Here is a 12,739-nt window from a genome sequence, read left to right as displayed (position 1 = left end):
ATGCTTCCATCTGCATTCAGGCTCCATAGTTCCTTCTCTGGATGTGGAGAGCATTTTCCATCGTGAGTCTTTTGGAGATGTCTTAGATCCTTGCATTGCTGAGAAGAGCTAAGTCTATCAAAGTCAGTCATTGCACAGTGTGGCTGATATTGTGTACAATATTCTGGTTCTGCTCATTTCACTCTGCATTAGTTCATATAAGTCTTTCCAGGTTTTTCTGAAGTCCACCTGTTCATCATTTCTTATAGCACAATAGTATTCTATTAATCCATCTTTTTATAAAAAGCTTTCTGGTGACTTTCTGCACTCAGCTAGATTGGTACTTGGGTAACAGATAGTTTGTCTGTGACTGGCCCCATAATCTAAGCCTGTCTGGCTTGGTAGCATTCAGTGGCAGAGCCTTCAAGACTAAGATTTTATGGAGGCCTCTGAAAAGTACCAAAGTCTTCATCCATGCAAGGAATTATTTAATTTTCTATATGTTTGTTTGGTTGTAAAAATAAATTTACTAGAAATTCCTTGGACTCTGTGGCTCCATCCATGAAGTGGGTATGGCTTGGATGCAAAGGATAGTATCTTGGGAAATGCTGAATGAAGCGTTTAGGAATATTTTTAGCCAGAGGCTCCTTTGGCCCTGTGGAAAAAGGTAGTGTTTCCTATAAGAGAAGTATAGATGCAGTGATGGGGGAGGGCAACTTGGGTGGGTTTAAAATCAGGCCTATCTCCATGAGGCTAGCCCACCAGCTAGAGGAGTAAAGGCAGGCACATAACCCATTGCCCTTTTAGGGGATTGCTCCATGAAGTCATCTCAACCCAAATTGGGATTCCAAACTGAGAGGTCACCATAGTGAAGCAAAGTAGAACATAATCCCCAGGAATAGAACCGAATTGACTGTTTCCTTAATCTCTGTGTCTCTGCCTTCCAGATTTCTCTTTGCAGTCCATGGGTCCCCAGCTGACCATCCCTGAGGGCAGCCCTTTGATCAGCCTGACTGTGGAAAATGTCCACTTGGAGCATGGGGTAGTGTATGAATATGTCAGCACGGCTGGGATCAAATGCTTTGTTCTGGAGAAGATTGTGGAACCCAAGGGCTGTTTTGCTCTCACTGCCAAGGTTTGGGATTTCTTGTGTCCTTGTAGGGTCTTGTGACCATTGAATGCTTTTACCAGCCTCTTGCCTCTGCCCTATCCAAAATGGTAGGGAAGGAAGAGCTCATAAAGTGTTATCAAGGTTGCCATTGCTACACCCTATAGCAAAAAGTCATCATCGTTCAGAGCTTTCATTGTTCTCTGTGCCCCAAGTCCTTTGGGAGCTGAAATCTTGGTCTTCTCCCAAACACAAACATAACACAAGGGCATATACACACACAGAGAAAACTATCCAGAGAACATGTTTCTATAGCCTCATTACCCTGTTATGAAGGACTTACCTCTTTATTTTATTACTCTTCTAACATGACTCAATTTTGAAGCCATTTTATTAGCCCCAGTTTGGGAACAATAACCCAGAGGCCTGGTCTCTCCCTGTTTTCTTTTATTGTCTATAATCAGTCTCTGGGTGAGAATCTGGGGCACTTTTGGGAGCAACTGCTCACCAGGGGTAGAACCACTAGTTAAAAAGACCCTATACCTCATATATTTAATTGTAGCTGTGTAACCCTGGCAAGTCATTTAATCCCTGTGGCTCAGTTTCCCCATCTGTCAGACAATGGGCTTGGCCTCTAAGATCCTTTCCAGCTCCAAGTCTGTATTCCTATCAGACAAATTTGAGCACCCCACCTTCTTGATTGTGAGTAGGAGTTTGCCTGCTGTCTTCTTCCCTTGTGGGCACCTGGAGACTGGGACTTTTGCTTACTGCATGATAACTTCCAAAATGTCTTTGCTATGTTTGGAATTGAAATGAAGGGTGGAAGGATATTGGGATTTGAGCTGAACCTGGGGGAATGGGTAGAATTTGGAAAGTTGGAGAAGAAGAGGAAGGACTTCAGGCAGGAAAAGAAGCGTGAGGGAAGTCATAGAAACACAAAAGCCACATTCATGGGACACTGAGGAGCCAGTTTGAGATACTCAGAATTATTTTTTTGTTGGGAAATTGTGTACATGACTTGACCTCAGAACTCTGTAGAGGAACTGCACTTACCAGGAAAATGCAGATTGTGAACTTTTTAGTTTGTTCACATCCAACCCGACTATCTACAGTTCTACACCATCCATAAAATAGCTGAAGGAATATCTGTACATACAGCCAACATCGAACATTCTGCTGCTACGTATAACTCATTAGGTCTACTGCAAATGGAGATAGATAATAACTTAAAGTCCTAGACAAAAGCCTTACAGGAATAAGAGTGTATAGGTTTTTATGAGACAAGACTTAGCTTTGCCTCCCTTCCATTTTATCCTGGCAAGTAAGAGGAGACATGTGATTGTAGGAATGGTCAATGAGATCTGATACTATGAGGATAGCTAAGCTTTCAGAAATCTGTACTCACAATGCCAAGACCCATTTGGATGATGAGATCATGTCACAGAGCAACATTACTATCCAGTCAAGCCAGTTTGGATGGAATAAAAGGTTCAGGTAGAGGGAATAGTGAAGGAGTAATTGTGTGGTAGAAAAAGCCCCAGGGGAAGAGTCAGAAGACCCAGGCCTGAATCTTTTTTTGAGTTTTGGCTCTGTTATCTTCTGTGTGACCTTGGGCAAGTCGTTTCCCCATTGGACTCTGACATGAAGGGGTTGGACAAGACCTGTGGTTGTCAAAGGGTTTGCTGGAAATTTTGGATATTGTGTTGCAGTAGATAAAATACAAGTTTTATGTAATTTTGTTTAGCATAAATTTTCTATTATAAGTAGCATGGCCTATTGGATACATAGTTATCCTTGATGCCATGAAGACCTGGATTCAAGTCCCATTGTCTGAATGACCCTGGACAATCTCTCAGTGCTCTAGGCATTCTCTGAGAATATAAACTGTAGAAAAGGTGCTGACCTGCATTGGTAATGGGGGTTTCCTCACTCGGGAGTTCATGCTACCCATTAAATGACAGGTCACCCCTATCTCTGTCCTACAAATTTTTCTTACCCAGCATACACAGTGTGGTTGCAAAAGGAAAAAAGAAAAAATAACAAAACCAAATTTGCCTGTTACATGTATATGTTAACCTTAAAACATTAGACTTTGGACTTGCAAAGAATAGCAAAAATGCTTTTGCCAAAGCAGCCATTTAACTGTACATGTACAAGTCTCCTGACTCCCAGGTGTCATAGAGCGCTGGCCTGGAGTCAGGGAGACCTGAGTTCAAGTGTGATTTCAGACACTTAACTAGCTGCTGTGTGACCTTGGGCAAGTCACTTAATCTGTTTGCTTTAGTTTCCTTGTCTGTAAAATGGGGATTATAATAGCACTTACCTTTAATTATAAAGCACTTAGCACAATGCCTAGGCCATACTAAGTACTATATAAATGTTAGCTAGTATTATATTTCTTCACTGCCAAATATGTTGGTCCATGAGAAGAAAAATTGTTTGAGCCTCTATATTGAGTCCTAAACAGTTTGGACTACATAGTCACTGAAGTCCTTTCCATATCAAATGTTCTGTGATTCTTTGAGATAAAGTTGAAAGGGAGGTCATGTCCAAGTTGGGTTAGGGGGCTGAATGCCAGGCTACAGAAAATCAGTCTTCAGACTGAGTGGTTCCCCTTTCTCTTCCTCACAGATCTTGGAGGCCTTTGCTGCAGATGACAGCCTCTTTGTGCAGAACTGTGGGCGGCTCATCTCCCTGAGCAGTGCCGTGGTCACCATGCCACAGTATGAGTTCCGCAACATCTGTGAAACCAAGCTGGAGCGCATCACCAGGAGGATTGCCAACTATCAGGAGGTAGCCACATTCTTTGGCAAGTCCCCAGACCGCCCCATTCTCCTTCCCCGCAAAGAGAGCCCAGAGATGGGGCCAGCAAGGATCCCTGATGAGATTCATAAGCTGTGTTGATTTTACTCATTGGTTCATTAATTAATCAGTTTATTCTATATACATTTATTGATCACCTACTACGGGGAGAGGAGTGCTGGAGATACAAAGTTGAGATAAGACACGGTTCCTTCCCTGATGGATATGATATAAATAGAGATAACTGTGATATCTAGCATTGTATCCTAAATGCACACTTATTACGTGCACGGTTCTGTGCACTGGATTAGGAATCAGAGGACCTGCGTTTTAGTCTTGGCCCTGCCACTTAATAGCTGTATGTACCAGGTATGAGAATCCTGTCTACAGCTTTCCTGTGCTGAAAGGAAACTAGCCTTTGCTTTAACAATTCCAGGGACAGAGAGGTAGGTCACTATCTCATAAGCATCTCATTGTCCATGACTGGGACAACTCTTTATTTGTTAGAAAGCTTTTCCTTATATGACATCAATCAGCCTCTCTGACATCCCTCCACTGGTTCTAGGCCTCAGAGGTACAAGTTTGCCATCCCTACCGTTGTAATATTTGAAGACAATGTATTCTCTCTAAGCCTAGTCTTTCCCAGGGCAGACCCCTTTACTTTTCCTCATCTGTTCCTCACATGGACAGTAGCAGAGGTACAGTGGATAGAGCTAGCCTCAGAGTCTTGAAAAAGAGCTTAAATCCCACTTTTAGTACATCCTTGTTGGGTGGCCCTGGATCACGTCAGTACCCAGCCAACCCTCTAAGACTGTTAACTTGCAGGAAAGGTGCTCATCTGTTCTGGTAGAGAAAGCTCCTCATGAGGAATTCTGGAACTGTACTGATGAAATCATAGGTCCAAAAAGTTTTGTCTCATGCCCCTGTCCCACCAGATTTCTTCTTATGACACCATTTCTGGTCCCTTCACCATCTTGGTCACTCTCCTGTCCTCTGGTTCGTACTTGTTCATTTCTTTCTTATAATGTGGTTCTGAGATCTACACAATCTTTGGTTTGGTTAGGAGAGTGGGGGAAACTTCTGAAGACTGGGAAGTAAGCTAGGCCTTGTTGTTAGCATGGGCCAATCTGGTAGAACATCCTTACAATTCAGTGGTCATAAAGGGAAGGGGATGATACTTCATTTTCATCCTTGAAAATTTGAGAGTAAATTTGTTTCTGGGAATTTGGGAGCAGTGGTAGCAGAAAAGTTCTGGTGTGGTTACCAAGTGCCAGGTATGCCAGATGATAATCCTTTATCCTTCCTCAGTTTGCAGAGCAGCTGAAGACCAGGGTGAGCCCTGCCTTCAAGCAAGCGTCCTTGGAACCTCATGCCCTCTGCAGCCTGGACTTTTGCCCCACCAACTGCCACGTGAACCTCATGGAAGTGTCTTACCCCAAGAACACTACCTCAGTGGGGAGGTCGTTCAGTATCCGATTTGGGCGGAAACCTTCTCTGATTGGCCTCGATCCTGAACAAGGTGCACATCTTAGTCCTTGAGTAACCTCTTTTGTACTGATTGCGTGCTTATGTAGTTAGGCCCCTGTTGGGTAAGAAGCAAAGAGTAGGTGTGCACAGGACCCACGTTTTCACCAGTGGGGACAACTTTATTCTCAGTTAGTACAATCATTGTCATGATCTGGTTAAAAAAAAAAAAAGCTCCAGAATGGGAATCAGGAGATTTGGGTTCTGATTCCTGGCTTTGGAAAGTCACTTTGTCCCTCTGAGGGGGTTGGGCTAGATGAATGGTCTTTGTAAGTCCCTTTTGGCTCTGACATTCTGCGCCCCAGGGTTCTGTGTTTTTAGTTCTAAAGTCCTTTCTAGTACTAGCATTCATATTCTAAGGTCTATTGTAGCAGCACTTCTTAAACTGTGGATTGCAACGTATAGTTTAAGAAGTGCTGAAGGGGTCGCGAGTGGAAAAAGCTTAGGAAGCCCTGTCTTGTAGCACTGGCATTCTGTGTTCTGAGGTTTCTGACATTTCCTCTTTTGTGTTAGAAAGGTCTTTCTAGGTCTAATATTCTCTGAGCTCATACCATGAACCTATCCCTGTATTGGGTAGCATAGGAGACAGTATATTCTCAGTCGTGGAAGGTGTTCACATTCTAGTTGGGAAGAAAAGATTCACATTTAGGAAATAAAATGATACAAAATAGTAGAGAATTCTCACTCTTATTCTCTCTCTCTGTATTTATGTATGTATATGCACATATATGTATTGTGTGTGTGTGTATATATATATATATATATATATATATTTCTATGTGTTATCAGATGTTGATCTCTAATGGGTTGTTCAGTATTTTTGAATACATATTTCCCTTCATCTTCTAGGTCACATAAACCCAATGTCCTATACCCAGCACTGTATCACCACCATGGCCGCCCCATCCTGGAAGTGCCTCTCCCAGGAGGATGGGGAGTCTCATGACAGGAGTCTGATGGATAGTACCATCAACCAGCAGAATGGAGGGCCAGATCAAGAGGACCGAGGCTTGAGCTTCCTTCTGAAGCAAGAAGACCGGGAAATTCAGGATGCCTACCTGCAACTGTTCAACAAGCTGGATGTGGCTGTGAAGGAAATGAAGCAATATGTCATGCAGATTAACAAGTGAGACTGGGAGGGATGGGTGGCAAGGGCCGAGGGGTGTGGAAAGAAGGCAGAGAGACTAGGAAGAAGGAAGCAGAGGGAGGAAGAAAGATTTGCGGGATGCTCCAGAGGTGGCCTCAGCATTTTCTGCTGCTTGTTTAATTCAGCAGGCATTTCCAGGTTAAAGGCTGTGTGCCTAGAGTTCTAAGAGTTTAGAGTCAATACTGATTATTATAATAATGCAGGAGAAATGTTTTATAGGTGAAAAAGTTTTAGACTTGGAAGTCAGGAGATCTGGGTTTGAATGTCAGCTCTGACACATATGCACCAGAGAAATAATTCTGGGCGAGTCATTTCCCTTCTTTGAGACTCAGCTTGTCCACCTGTAAAGTGGGGGTAATAATACTTAATGTTATTTGCCTCATAAGGTTGTTGGAGAGTAATGCGCTTTGCAAGCCCTAATGCTCTATAGAAATATGTCACTGTTATTGCTATTATTATTATTATTAGTAGTATATTAGTATTGATATTATTCAGTCAGTCAAGTATCCATGAGCCAAATCTCCTGGATGTAAGCATTCACTGTGCCATATTATAGGTCCCCGTGTATCTTAGCAAATGGCCTTTGTGTATTTCTTTGGCCAATTTGTTACTGAGCAGTAAGTGCTAAGAGTAATAATGATAACCAATTAATAAATATTTATTAAGAACCTGTTATATTCCATTCATTGTGTTAAAAGCTAGGCAGACACACAAAGGTGATGTGGCCGCTGCCCTCAGGGAGACGTTACCAGAGAGATTCTAAGATTTCTGTAGCACCTTTCTTAAAACTTCCGTGTGAGGTCATTATAATTGTGGCCTTTTAAGTTCTCCATTAAATCAATAAAAATTTGAGTCCCTACTACATGTAGAGGAGAATTGTAGGCCATATGACATTGTTGATAGAAGAAGGTACTGGAAGTGAGGAAATCTGGAGTATAACGTCATCTTTGCCATTAACTCATTGTATGGGACCATGGGCCAATGGCTTACCCTCCTTGAGCACCATTTTCCTTCTCTGTAAAATAGTTTCAAGAAGAGTGTAGAAAGGACACAAACAAATAGAGCAGTTTGATTACTCTGTCTCTCTCTTCCTACACACACACACACACACACACACACACACACACACACACACACACACACACACACGAATGTATACATACAGTTTTTTTTTTGTTTTTGTTTTTTGAGCAGTTGGGGTTAAGTGACTTGCTCAGGTTCACGCAGCTAGCAAGTGTCAAGTGTTTGGTCTGAGGCTGGGTTTGAACTCAGGTCCTCCTGAGTTCAGGGCTGGTGCTCTATCCACTGTGCCATCTAGCTGCCCCTACACATATTTTTTTAACACTAATAAGAGCTAGCATTTATTTACATAGTGATTTAAGGTTTGCAAAGTGTTTCACATGTTATTTCTTCTCATCTTCACAACAACCCTGTGAAGTGTAGTTACTATCATTATCCCCATTCTTCAGATGAGGAAATTAAGGCTACTTGCTCATGATCACACAGTCATTAAGCCTTTGAGGCAGGATTCAAACTCAGGTTTTTTGACTCCAAGTCCAGCACTGTTCACAGTATTTTCATGCTACCATGTCACTTGTTCTTTGTATGTTTCTGTTTGTGGATGATTGTTAAGTTTTCTTAAGGCTAGATAATCAACAAAACAATGCATCAAGCTTTAATTTGTATTGTTGACCAGTTTCTGTGGTATAAATACTCACTCTGAAAATTTAGCATTTGACTCTTGAACTATACCCCTGGTTGTCAGTCTCTGCTGACTTATGAGCCAGAGGATTGTCGGGCAGAAATGCCAAAGAATTCTAGAATGAAGCCTTGGGAGTGCTCAGTGTTAGAGATGATAGAGAGCTTGGCAAGTAGAGCGTAGAATGTTAGTGATGGCAAGGACCTCCCAGATGATCCTTTCTATCACTTCCATTTTACAGAGAAAGAAAACAAATCTAGGGATGGGTGAAGTGATTTGTCACGTGTCACCCTGCAGGTTAATAGCGGAATTGGAAATGGCAATGATTTTAGAAGGGAGGCTGGGAGAGGGAAAGATAAAGCAGTCACTTAGTCCTTGTTAGATCACAGTCTCAGCATGAGATTGGGGCATTTTTTAGAACCATCGTAATCATAGGAACTGAGGGTTCTCATCCCATTGCTTCATGTTAATGTCTTTTGTTCTTTCTAGACTACTGTCCACCATCACAGAGCCAATGGGCGAGGGGTCCTGCGAACCTCCCTCCGCTGAAGAGGTCTCCGCCTCTACCCTGGTCAGTGAGGACAGTGAGATTGACAAGGTAGACCATGGCGGGATCAAGAAGGTGTGTTTCAAAGTGTCAGAGGAGGACCAGGAGGACTCAGGACATGACACAATGAGTTATCGGGACTCCTACAGGTAGGATACAAGGTTGAGAGTGGACGGGCTTGGTCCTACTGAAAAGGAGTCACAGACCTGCTGGGAAATCTTTTCTCCATCAAAGGCTCTGGGTCATGGAGCCTGGAGTGTAGCCCTGTCTTTCTTACACTTGTTGGTCTTATAATCTTAAATCAGCCACTTCATCTCTCTGAAATTCAGTCTCTTCACCTGCAAAATGAGAATAAGAATTCTTGCCTCTCTCATGGGTTGGGGGTAAGGGTTTGGGGATATGTGTAAAAGTCTCAGATTGAAATAGTGAATGTGAAAATGCTTTATAAATGTAAAGCATTATAGGAGTATAAAGAATTAGTAATACGAATTAGTAAGATTGAAGTATTGCAGAAATAGTACTATTAGGCATTATAATAATTATAATTTTGCATTACCTAAATTTCTTTCTATATTACTTGTTCTCTCCCCTCCCAGGGAGACATCCCTTATAATGACAATTTTTTTTTTGATGAGGCAGTTGGGGTTAAGTGACTTGCCCACAGCTAGTAAGTGTCAAGTGTCTGAGGCTGGATTTGAACTCAGGTCCTCCTGATTCCAAGGCTGGTGCTCCATCCACTGCGCCACCTAGCTGCCCCTGACAATTTTTTTTTTAAAAGAAAAAGAGAATGAAGAGAACAAATTCAGAAAAGCCAGTCAATATTTTGAAAAAAATCCACATCTGTGGATACCCTGCCCCCACATACATGGCAGGGCAGGGTGTCTATGAGAAGAAAATGGGAGGAGGTAGCCTCTTATATCTAGAAGGCATTGTAATTAATCATGTGAATTAATAATAATAATGATAATATGAAGTAATAATTTTAGAGTGGAAATAATCCTGGCACTGGGTCCAAGCTTTGAACCTTGCTAACCGTGTAACTATGGGCAAACTACTTCACCTCTCACAACTTCAGATTTTTCATGCACAAAAGAGTTAATTCTGTGTGCACTATGGAAGAGATGCCAAGGTTTAAGGCCTCAGTTCCAGCCATTCCAAGCTCTTGGATCTAAGTTGTTCTTGGTGACCTTGTGTTTTTCTGCTCAGTAGAATCCAGAGCTTGAGTCTGCCTTCTGTCTTCTGTAGCTATTTTTCTGTCTCTAGAGTTGGTGCTGGTATTCTGACTAGTTCTGAAATGCTGAAGAAGCCACACCCTTTCCCCCTGCACTCATTAGGGCTGTCTCATTGAACCCTCTGTGGCCTGGAATCCACCTGGCACCCTCTCTATGCATTTGGTCCACCTTCCTCTTTCTAAAAGTCCTTAACCTTTGTCAGGCTTTTCAAAATAGAAACCCAGAGTTCCTGTTAAGACGTTGGGGATTTTCTCATCATGTCTTTTCTGTGTCTTTTTCAGTGAGTGCAATAGTAACCGAGACTCCGTCCTTTCCTACACCAGTGTCCGTAGCAACAGCTCTTACCTGGGCAGTGATGAGATGGGATCTGGTAAGTAGGATAGGGCCCATTTTCAAGATGAAAAAGTGAGGATGATAGGGAGACATTTAGGAAAGATCTGGTGTACGTCCATATATGGGTAGCATTGTCAGGTGGAAGGGGGTCTTTAGTAGGGAGGATGAGCAGCATTCCAGGCAGAGACAATAGTATGAACAGAGGCTAGAGGCTGGACTAGTTTTCAGGGAACAATTAGTAATATAGATTGATGAGAGAGTATGCAAGGGAAATTAATGGGAGATAAAGTTGGATAGGTAGGAGACAGTCAAATGGTGGAGAACCTTGGCAAGACAAGCCAAGGAGCTAAGATTTTATTCAGTAAACAGGGAGCCACTGAAGATTTTGCAGGTGGGGAGTAACATGATCAGACCCATATTTTAAAGAGATGACAGGAGATGATTATTCTTTCCCTGCCTACTTCATAGGATTCTTGTTTCCAAAAAAAAAAATAGTCAGATGAGATACTGGCTGAGAAAAGACCATGAGAAGTAGCAAGCACTGTACAGATGTGAACTGACTCACTTGTTCTCTCTCCCAGGAGATGAGTTGCCTTGTGACATGAGGATCCCATCAGACAAGCAGGACAAACTGCATGGATGCTTAGAACACCTGTTTAATCAGGTACAGACATTACCTTCTTCTGATGGCTACCAGTCTTCTGATTTCCCTCTTGGGTAAACTTAGGAGAGTGAAGTCTCACAAGAGGTGAAGCCAAATATATTTTCAGCCTGGAAGCCAGGGGTCTTAACCTCGTTTGTGTCGTGGCCCTCGTGGCAGTCATGTGAAGCCTTTGGACCCCTTTTCAGCAGAATGTTTTTAAATGCACAGAATAAATATATCAGATTACAAAGGAAATGAATGAATGCCATTAAGATAAGTTATCAAAACATTTTAAAGAGCAAGTCACAGACCCCAGGGTTAAGAACTGCTGTAAGGCATCCTTGGCCTGGTCCTTGCTTTCTGAGGCTATGTTCAAGATCCTAGGATTATAGATTTAGAGCCAGAGGTGACCTTAGAGGTCATTGTGTTCAATCCCCCCATTTTGTAAATGAGTAAATTGAGGCCCAGAGAGGATAAATGACTTACTGTGTGGCTCCATAAATAAAAGTGCTGGATTTGGGGTCATAAAAACCTGAATTCAAATGCAGACACTTCATAGCTGTGTGAACTTGGGCAAGTCATTTAACTTTCAGCCTCGATTTCTTTATCTGTGAACTGGAGATAATAATAACCCTTATCTCACAGGGTTATTATGAGGTGATATGTGTAAAGCAATTAACAAAAGTTAAAGTATTATTAATTCTAGCTATGATGAAGGTGACCATTATCACCACCCAAGGTTACCTGTTTTGCATCTGAGTCAGGATTTGAACTCTGGTCCTCTGACTCCAAATCCATATGGCAGATACCTGCTGGCTTGAGGCTGTGGAGAATAGCTGGACTCCTTCTTCTTGGGCAACCTCAGTCTGATTTCTTATAGTTTGGGGACCTTCTTTCAATAAAGAGTTGCCCTGATGTGTCATTGAGTCCAGGAACTCCTTGGTAGCTCAGGGCATCCCAGCAGAGTCCAGATTTTGACAGGGCCTCCCAAGCCAAGAAGGATTTGAGAATAGGCCCAGCCAGCACCTGTATGTGTGTTGTTCATGGACCAGCCTATTTAAATTCTGAGAACTTCACCACCAGAAGATTGGCTGCCAAGGCAGGCACTTTTCTGGCCACAGAAATTAATGCAGAAGGGCTGTGATCTGCATTACTGAAGGGATTATACTCACTTGGAAAATCTTAGATCTTGTGAAGTATTGAGGGACCCTTGACTGTGGCTCACCAGGCATGGCCCATGCTAACCAAATGCCTCTTGTTAAATGCCCAGGTGGATTCCATCAATGCACTCCTAAAAGGGTCAGTCATGAACAAGGCCTTTGAGGAAACAAAGCATTTCCCTATGGAACACAGCTTGCAAGGTAAGCCTGTAGGTGGGGAGAGGTTGGATAATTTGGTATATTGAGACCTCTGCACAGTTTAGCACAGACAGAAGTACTGGGATGAAGTATCTGCCATGACTTACATATATGGTCAGAAGGAGTTCTTTGGAACATACATCCCTGTCAGGATGGAAGGCAAGATTTAGGAGATCATTAGTCCTTGCCCTGCTTCCCTCCTTTGGAAATTCTCACCTTAGGATGTTTTGTATTGTGGGAAGGTTGATCTGTCCTACTTGAAGAAAGTGGCCTGAACCTACTGCTTAACGTTGGCCAAGATATCCAGTGCAACTCCCTCTCAGTCTACAAACCCCCTCCTAGGACTCCAAAAAATGTCTCATTTCCC

At 42.6% G+C, this 12,739-nt stretch overlaps 1 protein-coding gene across 1 annotated transcript in view; it reads left to right on the top strand.

Annotated features, from left to right (window-relative positions):
- Nucleotides 1–12,739, top strand: part of PREX1 (phosphatidylinositol-3,4,5-trisphosphate dependent Rac exchange factor 1) — a 236,144-nt gene that overhangs the window by 202,671 nt on the left and 20,734 nt on the right. Inside the window, 8 exon segments of the mRNA XM_020984168.2 lie at nucleotides 927–1,114; nucleotides 3,719–3,880; nucleotides 5,198–5,408; nucleotides 6,263–6,539; nucleotides 8,749–8,955; nucleotides 10,320–10,408; nucleotides 10,953–11,035; nucleotides 12,285–12,375. Coding sequence (XP_020839827.1) covers nucleotides 927–1,114; nucleotides 3,719–3,880; nucleotides 5,198–5,408; nucleotides 6,263–6,539; nucleotides 8,749–8,955; nucleotides 10,320–10,408; nucleotides 10,953–11,035; nucleotides 12,285–12,375 — 1,308 coding nt within the window.

The sequence above is a fragment of the Phascolarctos cinereus genome, unplaced genomic scaffold (genome assembly GCF_003287225.1).
Source record: "Phascolarctos cinereus isolate Bilbo 61053 unplaced genomic scaffold, phaCin_HiC Scaffold_2;HRSCAF=192, whole genome shotgun sequence".
NCBI lineage: Eukaryota > Metazoa > Chordata > Mammalia > Diprotodontia > Phascolarctidae > Phascolarctos > Phascolarctos cinereus.
Note: the sequence above shows the minus strand (reverse complement) of the source record. Positions and strands in the feature narration are given on the sequence as shown.